The sequence below is a fragment of the Polypterus senegalus genome, chromosome 1, assembly GCF_016835505.1.
Source record: "Polypterus senegalus isolate Bchr_013 chromosome 1, ASM1683550v1, whole genome shotgun sequence".
NCBI lineage: Eukaryota > Metazoa > Chordata > Cladistia > Polypteriformes > Polypteridae > Polypterus > Polypterus senegalus.
Window position 1 is genome coordinate 42,867,773 of NC_053154.1, and position 21,220 is coordinate 42,888,992.

The following is a 21,220-nucleotide window of genomic DNA, read 5'->3' on the forward strand; positions in this document are numbered from 1 at the left end:
TATAACCATTGATTGCTCTGTAAACCCAATTTTTAGTCACATCTCCCTTAATCAAAAATAATTTGAGTCACTAGTTTAGTAATTTAATAGTAGATTTTGTTGTTATTGTCTTTTTAGGATTGGAATCCTTAAACTTTCCACGGATCAAGACAACAGCAACTTTTAAGGTTAACTCAGCAAAATGTAATTTAAGAAGAAGTCAAGAGATGCTGAAAGAAACTTTAAAATTAGCACTTAAAGGTACATACAAAGTAGAGGATTTCTGTATTGAGTTAACAATTAATTGATCTTTTAACAAAACAGTTATGTTTGAACAGAATAGAATAGAATGATTTTTTTTAAATTAACCATATTTTACCACAAATGCTTTATTAGTGTCTATACATGGCACTTGTGCAGCTGTCACACCTCCAAATTAAATTAGCCATGGTGTGTCTTTCACCAGGGCCTGACCCTGCCATTAATCAAATAATTTTCCAATTGGTGGATTGTAATGTCTAAAGACCAAAAACAGATCTTGCAATGTACTACTGTTAGTTTTGCCAAAAGAAAAAGCTTGGTTCCTTTGTTTTTCATTATTGCCACAAATTACAAACTGAGAACACCAAGTTATTTTTTTAACTGCACTGGTTTGACTATTTTTTTAAATATCATTCAGTTTGTTTTTATTGTAGAGAATTGCTCAAATACATTAAACTACAAAGTCAATGAATATACTTGGTGCTACAAAGAGAGTTGAAAATAAATATTTTTGTAACAGATTTGTTAGTCATACATGAAAATTGTCTTATGTGAATTTTACACTCTATACAAATGAAAGTAAATATATAATATTGTGTTAAAAGACCATAACATAATCATTACATACCCTTAATTTACATAATCCAGTTTTGTGTCACAGGACAACAACCCTCAAATGGACTCTAGTTGATCATAGGTCTCATCACTCACATGTTTACATTTGTACACACACATTGGTCACTTTAGAGTCATCAGAAAACCAAAGTAAACCAGATGGAGAGCATGCAAACTGTACATGGATAACAAACTGGGTGGGAGAGTTGAACCCAGGGCACTGGATCCATGAGGCAGTAACAGAAACATCAAAATATATTCTATTTTATAACATATACAACTCTGTACAATTTTAAGCAAACATAAAATGACATATAAACTTAATTAGTTCTATTTGCTATTGAAATCAGGGTCTGTTTTAGATAATTAGATCTGTAAAAATGTGAACTATACTGTAGGAATGTAGGTTTACAGTGTATGTGAAACAAAATTTATTTTTATTTATTAATTATTGTATTATTTATTTTTATTATTTGTCTTCTTATTTGTATTATTCTCATTATTAGAGTGTGCTTGAGTGTAGCAAGTAGACTACAAGAATGTGTAAATAATGAAGGCTGGCAATTTGAGCACTTAAGAGATTGTACTGTGCCATTGTGACATTCTTTTGAGTTAATAAAGTTAATAAAGCTATTGAGTTAATAAAGCTGTTGTATTAATCATAACCTGCAGGCCTTTTTCCATATGAGAAACTGTAAACCTACTTTTGCCCACCCCTGTATTATAATATTATCATAATTTAATAGTTTTATTAAAGTATATTAATAATTTAATAGTTGAAAAACTGAATTTAAGTTAGGTTAAATAATACATAATTTTTATAATGGTTAAATTAATGTCTGTTTTTAAGACATACATAAAAATTAACTTTAATTCTGATTGGTTGCATTATTTAGAAATATATTTGTAATTCCAGAAGTACAAGTAGATTTTTTTAAGCTATATAATACTTTTCATATTATTAATTTACAAGTGTCCACCATTACACTTTTTACTTAATTTACTATTAATTCTGTGCCTTTGATAGAGAAAAGGGGCCCACATGCTGAAAACTTGCAGTTCAGTTTTGTGCGTCTACAATGTTATACTTCAAAGAAAGGACGCAGTCAGCCAGGACGGAAGGCTGTAGAAGAAGAAGGTTCTATTATTGTGGCTGAATTTGAGATGGAACTGAGCCAGGGAGAGGTAACAGGTTGGTTTAGCATGTCTGTGCAGAGGTGCAGTTTGCTTTCCTACTCTTGCTGTATGTTAAAACATTTCTCCCACTCACCTTTTACTTTTCTTTCTGAGTGTGAAAAAGTATCTCCTGTTTTAAAATAATAACACTTAAGTATAGTAGTTAGGTAGCAGTTTGGGGATATATCTATTTATCTTAAGTGCAGTTGTTTATACTAATGTATGATATTTGTGCTGGACTGACTATGGCCATCTTTGATGTTTGCCGGCACAACAGGTGGAATGCAATGTTAAAAATCACTCTACCAAAGTCTGTTTGTGTTTCTTTACAGAATCTTGTGACTTGGGCTGTGTGCGGAAGCGGACGGAGAAGAGACTACGGAAAACTATCCGTACTCTAAGAAAATCAATCAATAGGGAACAGTTTCATATAAATATTGGTGGAAATGAGTATGAACTGTCAAAAAAAGGTTCAAAATCCCGTGATGCAAACGACCAGTGTGGTACTGGGCAAGTCCTACTGGACAACACATGTGGTATGTGAGAGTCTTGTGGCCAGTCTTTACAAAATTATTCTATCTTTAATAAATGTTTAATATTCATTTTGAATTGAAACAAAAATCACTACAAAGCTTTTCGTGGAATACCTATATAGTGGAGCAACTAAACCTAAAATCTTCCATATCTTATAGCGCTTCTTTTTTTTTTATAGCCTTTTATGTACCATTTATAGAGCACTAGAAAAATGAATTGGTGGATCAGAGCAGCATCCACATTCATACAGACATTGTACCAGTCAGTCGTGGTGAAGAAGGAGCTGAGCTGAAAGGCGAAGCTCTCAATTTATTGGTTGATCTACCCTTCTGCATTTACCTGTGGTGACACATTGGTCATGAAATGCATTTTCTTCGCATGGTGTCTGGGCTCAGCCTTAGAGATAGGGTGAGGTGCTTAGACATTCAGTAGGAACTTAAAGTGGAGCCACTGCTCCTATGTATCGAAAGGAGCCAATTAAGATGGTTTGGCCATCTGATTAGGATACGTATTGGACTCCTCCCAGGGGAGATGTTTTGGGCATGTTCAACCAAGAGGAGACCTCGGGGCAGACCAAGACTACACTGGAGAGATTATATCTCTTGGCTGGCCTGGGAATGCCAGAGTATCCCCATGGAGGAGTTGTAGGAGGTGGTAGGGAAAGAGGATATCCGGGTATCTTTGCTTTGACCGCTGCCCTCAGATAAGCGATAGAAAATAGTTGGCTCAATGGAAAAATTAATATTGCAAAGTTAATAATATTTGCATATATACAAATGTTTTTGCTGAAAATCTGATATAAAAATATATTAGTTAATGATAGTCATACTAATTTAAGCAACATTTCTGAAAGATTTGCACATCTAACTTTTAAGTTTACCTTCAATATTTGCATATATCAGAATTATATAGAATAAAGTTTAGTTAATAATGAGTACATTAAAGGGACATACATTTCATAGAAGTTATTTGATCTTTTTAAGATGCAGCATGTAACATGCTCTTTAGTCTTACAAATATTTGTTCTTTTTAATTTGTGTTTGTTTTCTTTTAATCCCTTCCTAAAAGAGCTCTCTGTTCCCTGTTTCCCTGCTGGCTTTGAACATGTACAGTGCTAGTGATTAACACTCTCAGGAGCCAAAGGTTCAAAGCTATGGTTCAGATGTTATCTAAATTCATGCAAACAACCGTGTCAGTCAGGTAATTCAAGCTGCCCTGGGGGCCTGTTGGCATGTGTAGCTTGTAGCCATTTATTTACACAGAAAAAGAAATCCTTTAAAGCTGTTTGTTTGCCATATATATGAGAGGGTGATTTTTAAAGGAAGACTTGACACAGTATAATTAAATACAATTACAAAATTTGATGAAAGCTTAAAGAAGATGTATGCTCTGGTGATAACCCAATTATTAGCATAAAACACTCATTTGTGTTTTTTAGCTATTGATGCTATAATTATTTTATTTTATATTATTTAATATTTTTTCAATAAATTGCATTGTACAGCTACAATGAAAATTGTACAGTCACAAAAATATGTTTTTATAAATTAGTACACAAATATCCTGTAAACCTGTCTTTGCACTGCACAGCAACATATTTAAAAGTTATATACAAAAACTGTGGTCATTTGACTTTATTTAATTATTGTCAATTTAAAATATTGTATTATTATTTTAATCAACGAACACCGTTGTACAATTTTAGTATTTTTACCTTAATTTATTCCTCAGTAACTCAATTTTAAGTTTTTTTTTATAGAAGTATAAGTGATTTAAAATTTTAGTTATTACACCTTAAAATCTTACAAATAATATAAATTATTTTGTGTTACTATACAAATTGCAAAAATGTTTGATGGAGCAAGAGTACTAATAGCACATTTTAACTGTCTTGCTTTAGTCTCCTAAAGTAGAAATTTGTGGAGATCTTGTTTAAATATTCTTTGCAAATTTTGCCATCCTATTTACTTGACAATAATATGTATCTCTGAACCCGTATTATCCAAAACATGTAATCAATTCACAAAACTGAGGACATTACCACACCATATGCAAGTTGTGGCTTAACATTTCAGAGATCTTGTAAAAATAATTTGAATCTTTCAGCTACCATGCATCCATTTATTTTGGGCAATGTCATTGCTTTTTGTATGAAATGAAAGGGAAGAAATTAAAATGGAGCAAAATAGAACAGCAGGAGACTTGCTTTCCAGCTTCTGCTAAGAACTGTCTTTAACCCCAAAGCCCAATGTGTGAACCTGACTTTGGCCAGAATGTATAGAGATCTGCAGATCAGGCCTGTAGTGGACTATTGTCCTCCCCACAAAGCTGTTCCCTTCAGCAGGGCACAATGGTGTGTTTTTAGAGAGAAAGGAAGCTCTGGACCGAGAGAGTGCATGTGGGCTGAATTACCCTTAAAGACAATTTCTTTATTTAGGGCTTAAGAGGCACTTTAGCCTGCAAGGACAGAGGACTTAATTCTCATAGATGTCAGTGCCTGATGTGAGCCATACAGAATTAAACTGTGGCTCTTACAGTGGTAAATAACATATATATTTACAAAATGTAGCAGCTAAAATAAATACATACATTTTTTTCCAGCAAAGGAATGCACATTCTACATTTCTCTTATATTTTCTTGTCCAGTGTGTTAGATAATTGTTTAATACTGAGTGTTAAAATTAGATGTTTATCATTTTTTTATATTTTGAAATGGCAGATAATGTATTTATATTAGTTTCCATCTTGAAAATGTTGAGCTCTATATTAAACTTTTAAGCAATTTTGTACAAACAGATTATTAAAAAGATAAGTTAATGTTAACATTTAAAACAGCAAATTTAACTTAATTTAATTTCATGTTGTCTGGTTATCTAACAAACTATAATTGGCCTGGTATGAGTAAGTGTAGGTACAGTATGCGCTTAAGTGTGCACAGTAATGAGCCGATTACTTTTGAAATTAGTCCTGGCTTTGGTCTCTAAAATTGGATTAAGCTGGTTCACTAAATATATGGAAGATTGGATGGCACTCATAGCATTATAGTATGAATAACTTTGGCTACTAAGTCTACACACACACACATAGCTTTTTTGACATTTTGATTTATGAGCTGTTAAGAACATTCAATGAAGACTTTTCTGTGTAAAAAGTAAGTTGATTTTACACATATTTAGCCTGTAGAAAGATCAAATATCAGGCTTTTTAAACAAACTAAATTACTGAATAATTTTCTGTCAGCTGTTCTATTTAAAAAACACATCAGTGAAAAACAACTTTATTATATAATCTGTTCTAAGCAAGTTTCCAAATACCACTTTTCATAAAAGGAAAAGGAGAATTCTAAACACTAGGTAAACTAGTTTATTTGTGTCTGAAATGTGTGAGGAATTTTAGTACTGTGCTTTTTAACTGACAGTTTGTTCAGACAGTATTTATCTTTCAGCATTTTTGATTTCAGTCCAGTGTTTACTGAAGTGTCAACGAATGGTGATTTATTTGAGATGTGTTTGGCTTTCGATTTTCTTGGTCATCCTTTTCTTTTAGTATTGCCTTTGATGTGATGAATGGGAGGGGAAGGATGATCTGCTTTCTGTGTTGTAGGATAATTAATTGCAACTTGTTTTGTTTTTCCTGAGTGAAAGTATATTTTGCTATAAGGATGATCTATGCATGCATTGGTTTGAAAATTGTACATGTTAGATATAATTTAAAAGTCACCACTCTTATTAATTGAAATTTTACTGTACTGTGTTTGGAAGAAAACATGTATATAATTAGAAAGTCCTGCTAACAGAGATATTTATCAAGTATCTTGAAATATAAGTATAATGTAAAACTGTTTTTTTTTAATAATCACATGTAAAATTTTACTTTTGTGTGTTTATTTCTTTATCTTTTGAGGGAAAAAAATAATCAGAAAAACAGGCGTATGAGTTTCACTTTAACATTTCTAAAGTAACAATATAGTAAAATGTTTTGCAGGCAGCATATTTTGCATATGTATATTAATAAATATATAGAGTTTAAAAGTATATTTAAAATGCTGTCTATACTGTATGTTGTCCTTCTTCAAATATCATGCCATAGCTGTTTGCAGACTATAATTTTTTTAATGTCATTACGGAAAAAAATGTTTCTTTTGAAATGTAGTTTTCTTTTTTGCCTAAATTTGAATTTTTAAATGATAGACTACACTGGACAAAAAGGTTAGTCTTAATATGCTTGGTTAAACAAGAAAATACGGAATGTGGTTTTACTATTGATATAGTAAGTAACTAGTTTGTTTTTGTATTTAGATATGTTGTCTTTAAATTAATTGTAGTGTTAAGTATTTACATTTACCTGTTTAGTTGTTTTTAATTAATTGTATTTCATGCATTGGCGGTAAGAATACAGTACCATATGGTAAATTAGATAATTTGCAAAAAACATAGTTCAACGCTTATTAGCAGTTAGTATACATAATTAAATGTAATTAATTCATTTTTCTCAAGAAAAACACAGTTGTTCAAGAAGTTTCTTTTGTTTCCACCGATTCCCTTTACACAGATTTTTGGTATACTCTAAATATTCATCACGAAAAGATAATCCTAAGTTTCACAATTTAAAGTTTGAAATCTGTATGTAAACTTCTTAAATATAGCATTTTCTTCTGTGTCTGAGCAAACAAACAGTACATTGTATACATGTTCATTGCATATATAGCCTCTTGTTTTAATGCCTGATGTCTGATCTTTAAATTAACCGAGCCACATTGAAAATATTTGTGTATTTTTGTGCTGAGGACATTTTAACTGCTGTTTATACAATCATGCCATTTAAACAGCAAATCCGTTATACACATGGCTACACAGCATGACCCTAGCCTGTGAACTGTTCTAAAGTGACTGCAATGTCACCATGGGAATCAATTTGCATCAGCTGTTAAAGAGTTTCCTTGAGAAGTCTAGGAGAAATTCTGATTAGGAAAATGAGGAGATGCAAAAACCTGACCCTTTTTATTAGGTTCAATTCCTCACCGCTGTGATACCAAAGTGTTTGTCCATGTCGTCAAATAGGCAGCAGCTGAAGTGATGAAAAGAGGTGAAAGGTCCTTTAAATCTCTTTGTGGCTATCAATTGGAGAACTCTATAGGTTCTCATTTTTGCATTAGAAAAGCTTGAAGTTTTTTGTCAAATAAAAGCTGTAGGAGACAATACGATGGTAGCTGTTAGTGGTCATTGAGGATAAACAAAAGCTAAAAAATGAACTCCTCTTGAGAGAATTACTATTTCTTTCATCTGAGGTAAATCAAGCAAATTGCTGAAGCCCAAATAGTTGCCTTGCAGTTAACCCTTTGTCTGACTCAGCAGAATCTGGTCTGTTTTCACAAAACAAATTTGATGACTAGGCACAATGAATTTAACTTTAAAAGGGTCTGTTTAAATTAGCTGTATTTTTGATGGTGACCTACCTAAAGTTACATCTAATAATGAGAAACTTCTCAGTTTGAAAAACACTCTGACCAAAACAATATCCTCAATCCCTTTGAAAATTTGGTTTTGTTTGCCCAATTATAGGATTACATTTGTTTTTATAATCATTAGAATGGGGTGAATAGCTAAAGTGCACAATTTTATCACATAAAAGAAATATAAAATAAAAATATAGTGAAAATGAATGGTAAGAAGTAGCATATAAACCCATGTCTACATGTTTTATTGCTCTGAATTTATTAAAGAGGTCAATTTTATCATTTGTAAGTCATGAATTCCTAAACCTTTTAACTGTTCTCAGAGATCAAAATGAATGCTGACATATATATTTCATATTGAGCGTGCACTTAACTATTTCCTGATTTTTAAATTTAAATATACTTGTAATATTCATACCTTTTACATAAGAAGCAATTAAAGGTTTGGGGAAGTGATAATATTATATTTAGTGCTACCTTATGTTATAGGTTGTATTTTGATTTCATAATTATAATAAATAATGTAATTGGCTTCTTATCAAAAACTATTAAATTAATTCTGCAGATAGAACTGTTGTTATTGCTTGTTACTACTATACAATTAAACATACTTTTACAAATGTAATATAACTGTGATAGTAAAGACTATGACAAAAACTTCAAAGTTAGTGGAAAAGCCATCACTGTCAGCAACTTTACTTCTTTATGTGGAAGGTAAACTGTGGATGTTTATTATGCATATTGTCCCTAAACCTACTCAAGTTGCTTTTCATCAAACTTTTGTAGAAATTGTGTTCACTTTTGTGTCTTTAGATATTAATACTCAGTGACTCATAAAGTACCTTCAAACTAAACTAGCATACCTGCTGCATCTCCGCTAAAGAGATACTATATGTAACAAAGCTTGTGGCCATGAGTGTGTAACTCAATGTCTGATAAAGCTCATCGGAGCACATCACTGGATGAATTATTTGTATTTTTGGCTAAATTATACTCTAGACTTAGATCCCAATTATATTCCACAATTGTCAAGTTAAAAGTTTAGAAATCTGATTATGTCATTTAAACAAAAAGGCATGAAATTAAATTCAAAAGAGAAGTAACTATCGTCAATAAACTTGATGGCTTATCAAAAAAACAAAATAGCAGGGTTAGTTTGATTTGGGTGCAAAATTAGATGACCATTTATAATATATTCTTGTTGAAAGTATCAGCAGGTTTTTGAAGGGGAAAATTACATAATGGAAAGATTCCTGCAGTACCAGTATAAATACAAAATAATAACTTATTAGAATGTACTCTTTCCTGAATGTTATAAATTCTAATTGTAAAACAGCTCCTACGTTAATTAGAAAACTTTTCTAGCCTTATGTGGTAAAGAATTGTGGAATTCCAGGGTTAAAACTGTATAAATAAGTTCATGAAGCACAGATAATTTATTAATTTAGGTATGTTTACAAGCCTTAAATTTTACGCCGTTTAGCTTGCTCTCTCTCTCAGGGGTGGGGATCGATCTGTTCTTAACTTAATTTTTCTTTTTGTAAAAACTTGATTGCTATGTATGGATTCCAATAAAATTAATAAAAAAAAAACTGTATAATGGTGTATCTATACTGTGCTCCACATTCAAAATATATTCATGGTGCAGTTATTTCATCCTAAAATGCACACTTTTGCTTTGACATTTGCTTTAATTATTATTGTGTTTACTGTAAGATGCTTATATGTATACAAACAATGCACAACAAAATGTATTTCCTTCTGCATACTATGTGCCAGATTTTAATTTAAATTTGAAAATGCATATTCTGAGTAATATACTGTAATTGATTTAAGAGAACAGTAACCTGCTAATGGATTGTCATTTGGGATTTTGTACATGGAGTACTGTGTTATCTATTTTCAGTTAGCTGCACTGCAGGAACATACTATGATGGGGAGCAAGGAAAGTGCATTTTATGTCCTGGTGGCACTTATCAAGATGAAGAAGGTCAGCTTTCTTGTCAGTCGTGTCCTATTGCTGGTGATGCAGGAGGTCCCAAAATCATTGGAGCAAGAAACATTTCTGAATGTGGAGGTAAATATTTACTGTGTTGTTTTCTATAGAACAATTAAGTTTAATAAAATTACTGTACAATGTTTACAACTGTATAAGTTTAAGAAATCATACTTTTGTTACTTAATGTTTTTTTTTACTTTGTAGCTGGAATTACAAAGACCTTTGCACAATGCAATGTGGCCTACTTCTTAGAATGTTGAACCTTAAATCACCAAGTTGCCAGTTAAAACTCTGTGTCACCTAACCTACCTCTATTACAAATTTAAAAAAATTTACAAGAATTTTTAGTACATTCAGATTTTGTAAAATGCCCCAAGTAAAGGTGTCTGCCATATAAGTAATAATAATAATGTACTGACGAGCCTCAAGTTCTGTTCCTGAACATGTTCGTAATTCAGTTTTGCATGTAAGTCGATTCTTGCACTGAAAAAGGCAGTGAAAGGAATACACCATCCAAAAAAAGATTTTTTTTATGTAACTTAACTCATGCAGTTTGTAGTGATGACTAAGAAAAAAATGAATCTCAGAGATAACAGTTTCAAAATATATAGTAAATGACAGAGACGTTTTGGATGTGGTTCATTTATCAGCATTTAGTAAAAATACATGTGTCGGAAAATTGTGAGCATATGACTGGACAAACTTGACTCATGGATTATGCAACATGAGTAACGTGAAATTTTTTTTCATCAACATTTTTGATATGCAGTTTGCAGGTCACCATAGACCCCTATTATATCAGAAATGTTGTTATCTCTATTCTGCATTAAACCACAAGATTATTTTTTGTTTCTCAGCCATCACTACAAAACTACATGACAGGGTAACATATAATAAAATCATTTTTGGGTGGAATATTCCTTTATTACAAAAATCGTCAAAACTACATAAAGCTTTTTTACTTATTTTACAGAAAACTGTCTTAAACCTTTTAACAACTGAAACTTTATTACTCTACTTTGAACCAGTGTTTCTGCTTTAAATCACAAAACACAAATAATGTAAAGTAATTTAAACTAAACTGAGCCACAGATATACGTACAGTATGCCTATCTTTTGCTTAAGCATCCTACAGTTTTTGATAATGACACAGTACCTAATGGAATTGGAAAATGCATAATGATGGCACAAAAACCCACCACTAAATGACTGTCCCTCAGAAGAGATGTGCTGTCTTTGCTGAGGGATCACTCATTGTGTTACCTCCACCTGCCAGCAGCTCTATACCCTGAGATGTACTTAAAATGTTAGGAATTACAAGCAGTGGGTTCTGCTGCTCCACTTAGTGGCCGGCTGCTTATTTGATGAAGCTTATTGTGCAGATGTGCATGTCGCTGGTTACACTTAGTGACATGTGCACTCAAAAACACAATATGATTGCAAATGGTAATACACTGTACTGTAATATGCCTTAGCATTAATGATGACAAATATGTACACATCTATATCAAAACTAGTTCGATCGTAAGTCACTTGTTGAAAATTAATGTGAAATTTCCTAGCTAGATAGTTGAATTAATCAAGTTTTGATTAGGTAATAGTAGTAGATGACGGTTTGACAGCATTGACAAATTTCATGCAAGTTTCTCTCTCTAATACTTTTGGATGAGTTATTCTCTTAAACAATTCCAGATACATTATCAGAACACAATGTGAGATCCACATTCTTTTACTCATTGTGATTCACAATAGTGTTTGATGAATGAGCTGTTGGAGACTTCTAAGATTTCTGGTTCCATTCAAATTCTTTTAAAAAACAGCATATGAATTGTGTAAATGTTATTTGTGTTTAGGACTATGTGCTTTGGAACTGTTTAGCGCTTGGGACTCTTAGTTCACAATATCCTAAAGCTCAGGTTAGTTTCTGATGATGTTGCCACCTCCAATTTTTGGGAAGTACAGAATGTATCAGGTTATAAGCTTTCGGTCATGACCAAGATCAAGATTCTAGCCCCAGTAGATTACAAGTAAATCGGGTGACAGACAGATAGTCCTTAGCATTATACAGTATATAATATATACTGTATGTAAATGTATATGTGTGTATATATATATCTAACCATCCATCCATCCATTATCTAACCTGCTATATCCTAACTACAGGATCTTCTTCTTCTTTCAGCTGCTCCCGTTAGGGATCGCCACAGCAGATCATCTTCTTCCATATCTTGCTGTCCTCTGTATCTTGTTCTGTTACACCCAACAACCTGCATGTCCCCTCTCACCATATCCATAAACCTTCTCTTTGGCCTTCCTCTTTTCCTTTTCCCTGGCAGCTCTATCCTTAGCATCCTTCTCCCAATATACTTAGCATCTCTCTTCTGCACATGTCCAAACTGATCCTCTCACTTTCCAAGATTCCATTAAATAATCTGGCTAAAAACTCCACTGCCATCTCTCCTAAACACCTCCATGCTTCCACAAGTATGTCATCTGGACCAATGGCCTTTCCATTTTTCATCGTCTTCATAGCTGTCCTTACTTCATCCTTGCTAATCCGTTGCACTTCCTGATTCACTATCCCCACATCATCCAACCTTTTCTGTCTCTCGTTCTCTTCATTCATAAGCCTCTCAAAGTACTCTTTCCATCTGCTCAACACACTCTTCTCACTTGTGAGTTCATTTCCATCTTTATCCTTTATCACCCTAACCTGCTGCGCATCTTTCCCAGTTCGGTCCCTCCATCTAGCCAATCAGTACAGGTCATCTTCTCCCTTCATAGTGTCCAACCTGTCATACAACTCATCATATGTCTTTTCTTTAGCTTTCGTCACCTCTCTCTTCACCTTACATTCTATCTCCTTGTACTCCTGTCTTCTTTCTGCATCTCTCTGACTATCCCATTTCTTCTTTGCCATCCTCTTCCTCTGTATACTTTCCTTTACTTCCCCATTTCACCACCAGGTTTCCTTTTCCTCCTTCCTCTGTCCAGATGTCACGCCAAGCACCCTTCTTGCTGTCACTCTTAATAATAATAATAATAATAATAATAATACATTTTATTTATATAGCACCTTTCCCATGCTCAAGGCACTTTACAGAGTTTAAGAAAGAACAGCAGGGTATACAGTATATAGCATTATACTAAACCAGATGAATAAAGAAGAGTAAGATAGTAAATTCAGAGAAAAAGCTTAACAGATAACATAATTCATGGTCTAGCACACACACACACAGGTTACATGAGCATCTTGATAGAGAGGTAAACTGAAAGAGGGTAATGAAGTCAAGTAGAGCTAAAAGCCTTCCTAAGCAGATGAGTTTTGAGTTGTTTTTTAAAAGAATTCATGGAGTCAGCTGATCTAAATAATTTCGGTAGGTCATTTCAGTCTGGGCGCTATACAGCTGAAGGCCCTGTCACCCATGGAGTGTAGATTAGTGGGCAGGCATAGACATAGTGATGGAGATGGTCAGTGATGTAGTTTGGCATAAGGTTATTTAAGGCTTTGTAGGTTATTAGTAGAATTTTAGATTCAATTCTGTAAGACACATGGAGCCAGTGAAGACGAAGCAGGATGGGTGTGATGTGCTCGCTGCTGCTGGTCTGTGTAAGGACTCGTGCAGCTGAGTTTTGAATAGGCTGGAGCTGTGATATAAGATTAGAAGAGGCATCTGCCAGTAGGGAATTACAATAATCGATGTGGGATGTGATAAAAGCATGGACAAGTTTCTCAGCATTAAAAAAGGAGAGGAAGGAGCTAACACGGGATATGTTACGGAGGTGAAAGTAAGAAAGTTTCTTAATGTGATTTATTTGGGCGCAATAAGAAAGGAATGAATCAAAAATGAGACCAAGATTCTTTGCAGTAGAGGCAGGTATGATAAATCACCACCAAGATTGACTGGGAAGGAGCTCATTTTATTAAGTTGCACTTTAGTCCCAATTTGCAGGAGTTCAGTTTTGTTGCAATTTAATTTTAAAGAGTTCTGCTCCATCCAGGTTTTAATTTCACTGAGGTAAGTTGTGAGCTGAGAAAGCTCTGATGAAGTTCCACTTTTAACATTGAAATAGAGTTGAGTATCGTCTGCATAAAAATGATAACCCAGTCCATAGCTATGAATAATATGGCCAAGGAGAAGCATATAAATACAGAAAATTGGACTGGTGCTATGCTAGACCTTCTGGACCCTTACTACATCTGCTGCAGTTTCCCAGCTGTCTGGTAACTCTTCACTGCCACCCAGTGCCTGTCTCACCTCCTCCTTAAACTCAACCTTGCAGTCTTCCTTTTTCAACCTCCATCATTTGATCCTTGGCTCTGCCCTCACTCTCTTCCTCTTCTTAATATCCGTCATCCTACAGACCAACATCCTATGCTGCTTAGCTACACTTTCCAGTCTTCAATCTCCTTCAGATTGACTCTTCTGCATAGGATGTAATCTACCTGTGTGCATCTTCCTCCACTCTTGTACATCACTCTATGTTCCTCCCTCTTCTTAAAACATGTATTCACCACAGCTATGTCCATCCTTTTGGCAAAGTCCACTATCATTTGACCTTCTTCATTTCTCTCCTTGACACCATACCTACCCATCACCTCCTCGTCTCCTCTGTTCCCTTCACTAACATGTCCATTGAAATCCGCTCCAATCACCACTTTTTGTCCCTTGTGTACACTGTTCATCACTTCATCCAACTCGATCCAAAATTCTTCTTTCTCCTCCATTGCACACCCAACTTGCGGTGCATATGCACTAACAACATTCATCATCGCACCTCCAATTTCCAGCTTCATAATCATTACTCTGTCTGACACTCTTTTTACCTGCAAAACACTCTTGACATACTGTTCTTTCAGAATAACCCCTATTCCATTTCTCCTCCCATCCACACCATCATAGAAAAATTTGAATCCACCTGGTCTTTCTCCCCTTCTATTTAGTCTCTTGCACACACAACACATCAACATTCCTTCTCTCCATCATCTGCTAACTCTCCACCCTTACCAATCATACTGCCAACATTCAAAGTTCCTACCCTCAGGTCCACTCTCTTTACCTTTATACTCTCCTCCTGCCTTCGGACACGTCTCCCCCCTCCTCTTCTCCTTCTTCTTCGGCCAACAGTAGCCCAATTTCCATCCAGGTGGCTAACAGTACTGGTGGCAATCGTTGTTAAACCGGTACTTGACCGATCCGGTATGGAAATTTGTATTGTTGTCCGCATATTGATTTGGCAAATTTTTATACTGGATGCGCTTTCTGACGTAACCCTCCCCATTAATCCGGGCTTGGGACTGGCATGAAGAAACACACTGGTTTGTGCATCCCCTGTGGCTGGTAGAGAGGTAAAATACCTTCCATTAAATGTATTATATTATTTTCAAAATCTTCACAACTAGACTTACTTTGTATTTGACATACATTAGCTTTTACATAGGAATCGTTAAGTTTAAGGAATTGTCTGCAAAAAAATGACAGTTTTCCCACACTGTTATAGTATTTCATGTTTCATGGAGAACAGAGCTAACAAAATTTCAAGTATAACAGGCTTTAATAGAAAACCAGATTTAACAGCAAACGATGTCAAAACTTTCATGAATCAAATCTCAAATTAATTGTATCACAAAAACCAAAAGTCATATATCCAGTCATATGCTTAATATCTGAAACTCATGTGGTTTTTCTAAAATATTGTTAAATAATACATTCTGCACTAATGGGGTGTAATAATGAGGGGAATGAGACAGAGTATAGGGATCAGGTGGAGAATGTTGTTTCTTGGTTGAGAAAACCTGGTCTGCAACTTAACATCAGCAAAACCAAGAAACTGGTTGTTGACTTTCATTGCACTAAAGAGCTTCTACATGCAGTCACTGTTCATAGTGTGGATGTGGAGGTGGTACACTACTTACAAGTACTTTGAGGGTTCAAGGGCTCTACTAGTTTAATAACACAAAGGAGCTATATAACATAGAGAGAGAAAAATATTCCATAAGTTTGTGATAGCCAATGTGATTTTCTATGATGTGGTATGCACGGCTAGTAACATTACTTCAAGAGAGGACCACTAAATCAACAAGCTAATTATGAAACACACTCTTGACTTGCTGGTGGTAGTAGCAAACAAGAGAATGAAGACAAAACTGATGGCCATTATGAACAATGTTACACTATCATTAAGTATATGTTTTATGATAATCATGTATGATGATTTAGGTACATGTGAATGAGTGTATTAGTCACTTGTTGAGATCTCGCACAATGTTAATTTATTTCATTTTTTTTATACTTGATTTAGAACATTCAACAGTGCTTTCTAAATGGAAGTTTTAGAAATTTCATAAATTTGTACAATAAACTTTATATGAGGTATCTTGATGAAAATTGACAACAACAAATTTCCTGGAAGAGTAAGTGTACGAAATTTCAGTGAAATCAGTCCACTGATGGATGAATTGTTTCACATGGACTGACAGGCATGATAATGGGTACTTTTTTGTTTAATGCAAACATACAAAAAAAAAAATGAAAGGTATGAGCAGGTTTTCGGTAACTTTATGATCTATGGCTAAAATGTGTCCCTGAATTATCAAAATAGGAGGAAGAGAAATGTGTCTTTTCTGGATGAAAGAAGTCTGTGAGTTTCATTGTGTTATTAATGTCTTGGACAAAAGGAATTTTGTGTTATTAATATTCTGTGCCACCTCCACAATCATCTATATTAGTATGAGGTCCTGAAGTGAGTAAGTTTCATTTTAGGATATTATGCAGCCAGGAAGTATGGACTCCACTGTGCAAACCTTACTAAATATGGCATTGTGCTAGTGTGGTCTTTTTTTGCTTTTCTGTCCCCTAAAGTTGGGAATTTGCTCCACTCAAACATACAGTAGCTGATAATGGCCCTTGTGATCATTTAATGTGTCTTCTCTATGATAAGGTAATTCTCTGATATTTATTAACCTTAGTGTTGTACTTATTACACATACTGTACATGAAGCAAGCTGGAGTGTCTATTTCAAGCTGATTATTTTTTTAAGCACATAATACCCATTTTTATTGTCACAAGGTACACCCCAGTGTCCTAGGACTTTGAGTAATGACAGTATGACAGAGGTCCATGACCTGTGTGTATGAGACCCCGATCACATGCTTGGGCTTGTAGGGAAACAAACACAAGGTAACTATGGCAAAACCTGCACTTGTCCCCCAGGAACTCTAGTACTTTGACAAGGACCTTTGCAAGCACTGTTTGAGTGATGTGCATCCTTGTAAGGGGCACAGGCTACACTCACCTCTAAATATGGAGAAGCTAAGCATGGAAGCAATTGTCCCTACCTTCTAAAGCTGACCTGAAGCCACACTCAAATTCCTACTACCTCATAATATAGGGCTAGCAGGGAGTTCTCGTGTGTATTTCTGACTTGCTTTAAACCTTAATTCTGTCAAAACATAAAAGCATTTATCTGAAATTTAACAGAAAATCAAAACCCATGTTAGTCCTTCTATTGTGTTTACACTTTTGCTTTACATTATTTTACAGTGTTGTTGATAGTCACATATAATTTCGCTATAGACAGTTTGTAGGTATACTGTTTGCGGATAGAAATTGACTGATTCTCTTCAAATAATTATTCTAATATTAACAAGAAGAGAACACCACACAATATGTTTATTTCTTTTCAAATTATGAGAAAAATGGAGGCTATGCTGACAAGTCAAAGAGAAAAATGCATGTGAGCTATGGATAATATAATGTGTGAAGTTTGCCTTGCTGAAACGGCAATGTAAGAAATATATAGATCTATTTAAGAAAATCTTTTTGATTGCCAGGTATATTAATATTTTATAGGTGCTCCACCCATACCATTTGACTAGTTTAACTAATTCATATACATAAACAAATCATAACTTTAGATGAACTTTAAAATTATAGTATCGTCAGCAAACTTTACCTTCCTCACAGAATCCACATGTGAAATACAGTAGTTAACAGTACAGGTGAAGGTCTTTCAGGACTGCCATCTGCTTTCTTGCAGAAAGTAAATCCAATAGCCAAAAACCACAAGGATTGATAGATAATCAATTTATCAAAGTGACTTAAAAATTGCTTTGTTAAAAGCAGAAGCATTGCCAGTAAAGAGGATATGGACATATGTGCTAGGTGATTCTATACGTTGAGGAATATTAAGAGTCCCTTTGAATCCTATATCCTTATACATTTTCTGTAGTCAAACTGGATCAGGTCCAAGCACAAATCAAATACAAAGTTGTCGCTGCACTAGTCAATAATTAGTTTATTGCAATATTTTTACAAAGAATAAATGAATTATTACTCACAGTTGTCCCAGGTAAAGATAGGACACCCATAATATTTTCACAGTCCTTCAGTACTGACATTAATGTTACTGTCAGGCAGGCAAGATCCAAGAGGAGAAACATACAGTAACATCGCTAAACATGTGACCACTCTGTTCACAAAGTTTATTCAACCAGGGAGTTCAAAAACATCCAGGCAAATATTATCATTCGGAAGTGTCTGGAAAAAATTACACACCATTTTTTCAAATCAGTATGACTTGCAGGGCAACATTTACTGGCAGAGCCAGACATGCACTGCTGTTGGGTGATTCATTGTAAGACCAGCCACTGCAGTATGTTAAATCATCCCAGCTCCATCTGTGAAAACATGCAGCAACATCTTTGAAACTGGTTAAAGTCTTATCTGATATAGACAGACATTTCCATCAGTGGTAGGAAACAGAAACATCTCATTCTCTGGATGTCCATAATCAGCTGTTTACTTTATGACTTTCAAGCTGGATGAGGTGTAGAGACTTCAGTTTATAACAAAGCATGTGGAAGTCCAGTTTTATTATAAGCATTAGCAAGGCAAGTATAATTTGTTTAGTTTGCCTAGAAGTGAGTGGACATTAAAGACAATATTTATCCTACTCAGTGACTAACTGAAAGCCTTACTAGATGCCTTGAACATTATTAGTGTATTTTATTTAGCATATTTTATTTCAATAACTTAATCTTAAATTTAGATTTGTTTTGTGATGTCACGGTTCACGTTTGTTTTTATATTAGCTGTGCACTCAGCCTCCTTCATAATGCTTTATACTGCCTATAAATATTTTACTCCTTGGTAGCAAAGCCCAGTATTTTTTATTTAATTATTATTATTATTTCTTAACTGGCAAATGCTCTAGCCTTTAAGTCCTACACTTCATTATCAAATGTCATTTGCTGTCAAGCTATGATGGTGCCAAAATATGCTTTGGCTCCCCATTAACTTGTTATTGAAAAAGCTAGGTCAGAAAATGATGGACTGTGGTTAAGGACAGCAAAATGCAATGAGTCTCATTTGACTTTCATCTTTTATATAAGTAGTAGTATTTGCTAACAAGAAGATTTTTCAAGTGGACATTTATCCCTGTTCTTTTTATTAGCATATGACTGATTTTTGTCTTTCAGTGTGATATATTCTGTAAACACATGAAGACATTTATTCTTAAAACCACCACACTGTTTACGGTGTCTTGTTGACTTGAAATGTATAATTTTATGATTTGTAAGGTACCTTGTAATGGTTTGCTTTATAAAAGGTGCTACTGTTTGAAAGATATTTAGATTAGTCTGTATCCTAGTCCTTCATCTACAACTCTGAATTAGATTGAACAGGTTTGAGAAAGTTATGTTTTGATTTTTAGACTCTGGATATCTAAATAGCTGGCTGGGCTGAAGGGTTATGGTAAACATAGATTCCTTGTGGGAATCTAACTATATGTGGTCTATTGTGCTTTCATCACTGTATATGTTTGTTAGATAAATGTCTCCTGAATTCCTAAATTTGTGATCTATAGGAATTTGAATTTTGAATATTTAAATGTGTACAGCATATAAAATTCAGAAATATATTAAAATAACTTAAATACAGGCAATAATGTGAAGAAGTATCTGCCTTCATTTGATTTTCTCTGTTATTATTGTTTCACTGGAAATTTGGTTTGATCTTCTTGTAGGTTGTAGGAGATCCAGAGAGGCAGAGTGGTACCAGAGTTGTGTGATCCACCAGAAAAATATGCAGTAATGCTTTAAATCAGATAGTGAACAAAGATATCTTTCACAGTAATATAGTAATGTTCAAAGGAAGCAATTTCTTTTCCACAACCATACTTTTTTGGATTGTGTTATTCTTTAAAAAATATTTAAGAAATAATGTTTTGTTTTTCTTTCTCACTCTTTTAAAATTTTTATCTGAAACAGTTCCATGCAAACATTTGGATACCCTGGGTCCTCACAACTGAAAGGGTACTAACATTTTTGCAAATTCCACATTCAGTCATGTTTTATTTTAGTTCTTCCAATAAATCGTAATTGTGCCATAACATTTTCATTAAAATACCATTGTTTTAGATTGCTTACTGTCAAAGTTGTATTTTTTTTTTTTTACTTCTAATGTCAACAAAATGTTGGCCATTGTAGGTTTTGACTGAAAGATCTGATCACAGATCTGATCAACAGAAAAAAAGAAAAGAAAAAACCCTTAAATTTCATAATACTTTATTTTTCAGCTTTTTAATCCCACTTGCTTTATTATATAAAAATATGTCCTTCTAGTTAACCTGACTGATGTCAAGCTCTTGATTATACTGGTGTTGTGAACTCCCTCGGTTGCTTTTTTACAAAATGTTTACTTTGATTGTAATGCCCCACAAAGCTTCCCCAACAAAAACATTTTTATTTCTCCTTCGATATTAATTAGAAACAAAATCCTTTCCTAAAGTCTGCAACTTTATGAAATTTACTGGTAAAATGATAAAACAGTTCTCACATGAATTTCCCCTTGGGATTAATAAAGTATCTATCTATCTATCTATCTATCTATCTATCTATCTATCTATCTATCTATCTATCTATCTATCTAAATGTACTGTCTTACTATATATGCTAGTCTATTTTTCATACTCTCTCTCTCTTGCTGAGTATTTGGGACTGTCTGTGCAGGTCTTAAACCCTTCTCTGTCAGTAACACCAAGCACTCGGTTATCCTTTCCTTTTCTTAACGTCAATCCCTCACTCCGTCTCAGGACTGTATTTTTTTCCTCTTCTCATTGAGTCTTGTACTTGTTTCTCCTCTTACCACTTGACTCAACTTTACATTTTACTCAAGATGGATTTAAATCCATTCCT

The 21,220-nt window shown here is 34.0% G+C and overlaps 1 protein-coding gene across 3 annotated transcripts in view; it reads left to right on the forward strand.

Annotated features, from left to right (window-relative positions):
• scube2 (signal peptide, CUB domain, EGF-like 2) overlaps positions 1–21,220 on the forward strand; it is a 95,793-nt gene that overhangs the window by 65,333 nt on the left and 9,240 nt on the right. For 2 of the 3 annotated variants that reach the window (XM_039748259.1, XM_039748269.1), the window contains 4 exons: positions 118–240; positions 1,883–2,047; positions 2,364–2,567; positions 9,927–10,097. In XM_039748259.1, coding sequence (XP_039604193.1) covers positions 118–240; positions 1,883–2,047; positions 2,364–2,567; positions 9,927–10,097 — 663 coding nt within the window. The remainder of the gene's footprint in view (positions 1–117; positions 241–1,882; positions 2,048–2,363; positions 2,568–9,926; positions 10,098–21,220) is intronic. The other variant, XM_039748277.1, reaches the window with a different exon arrangement.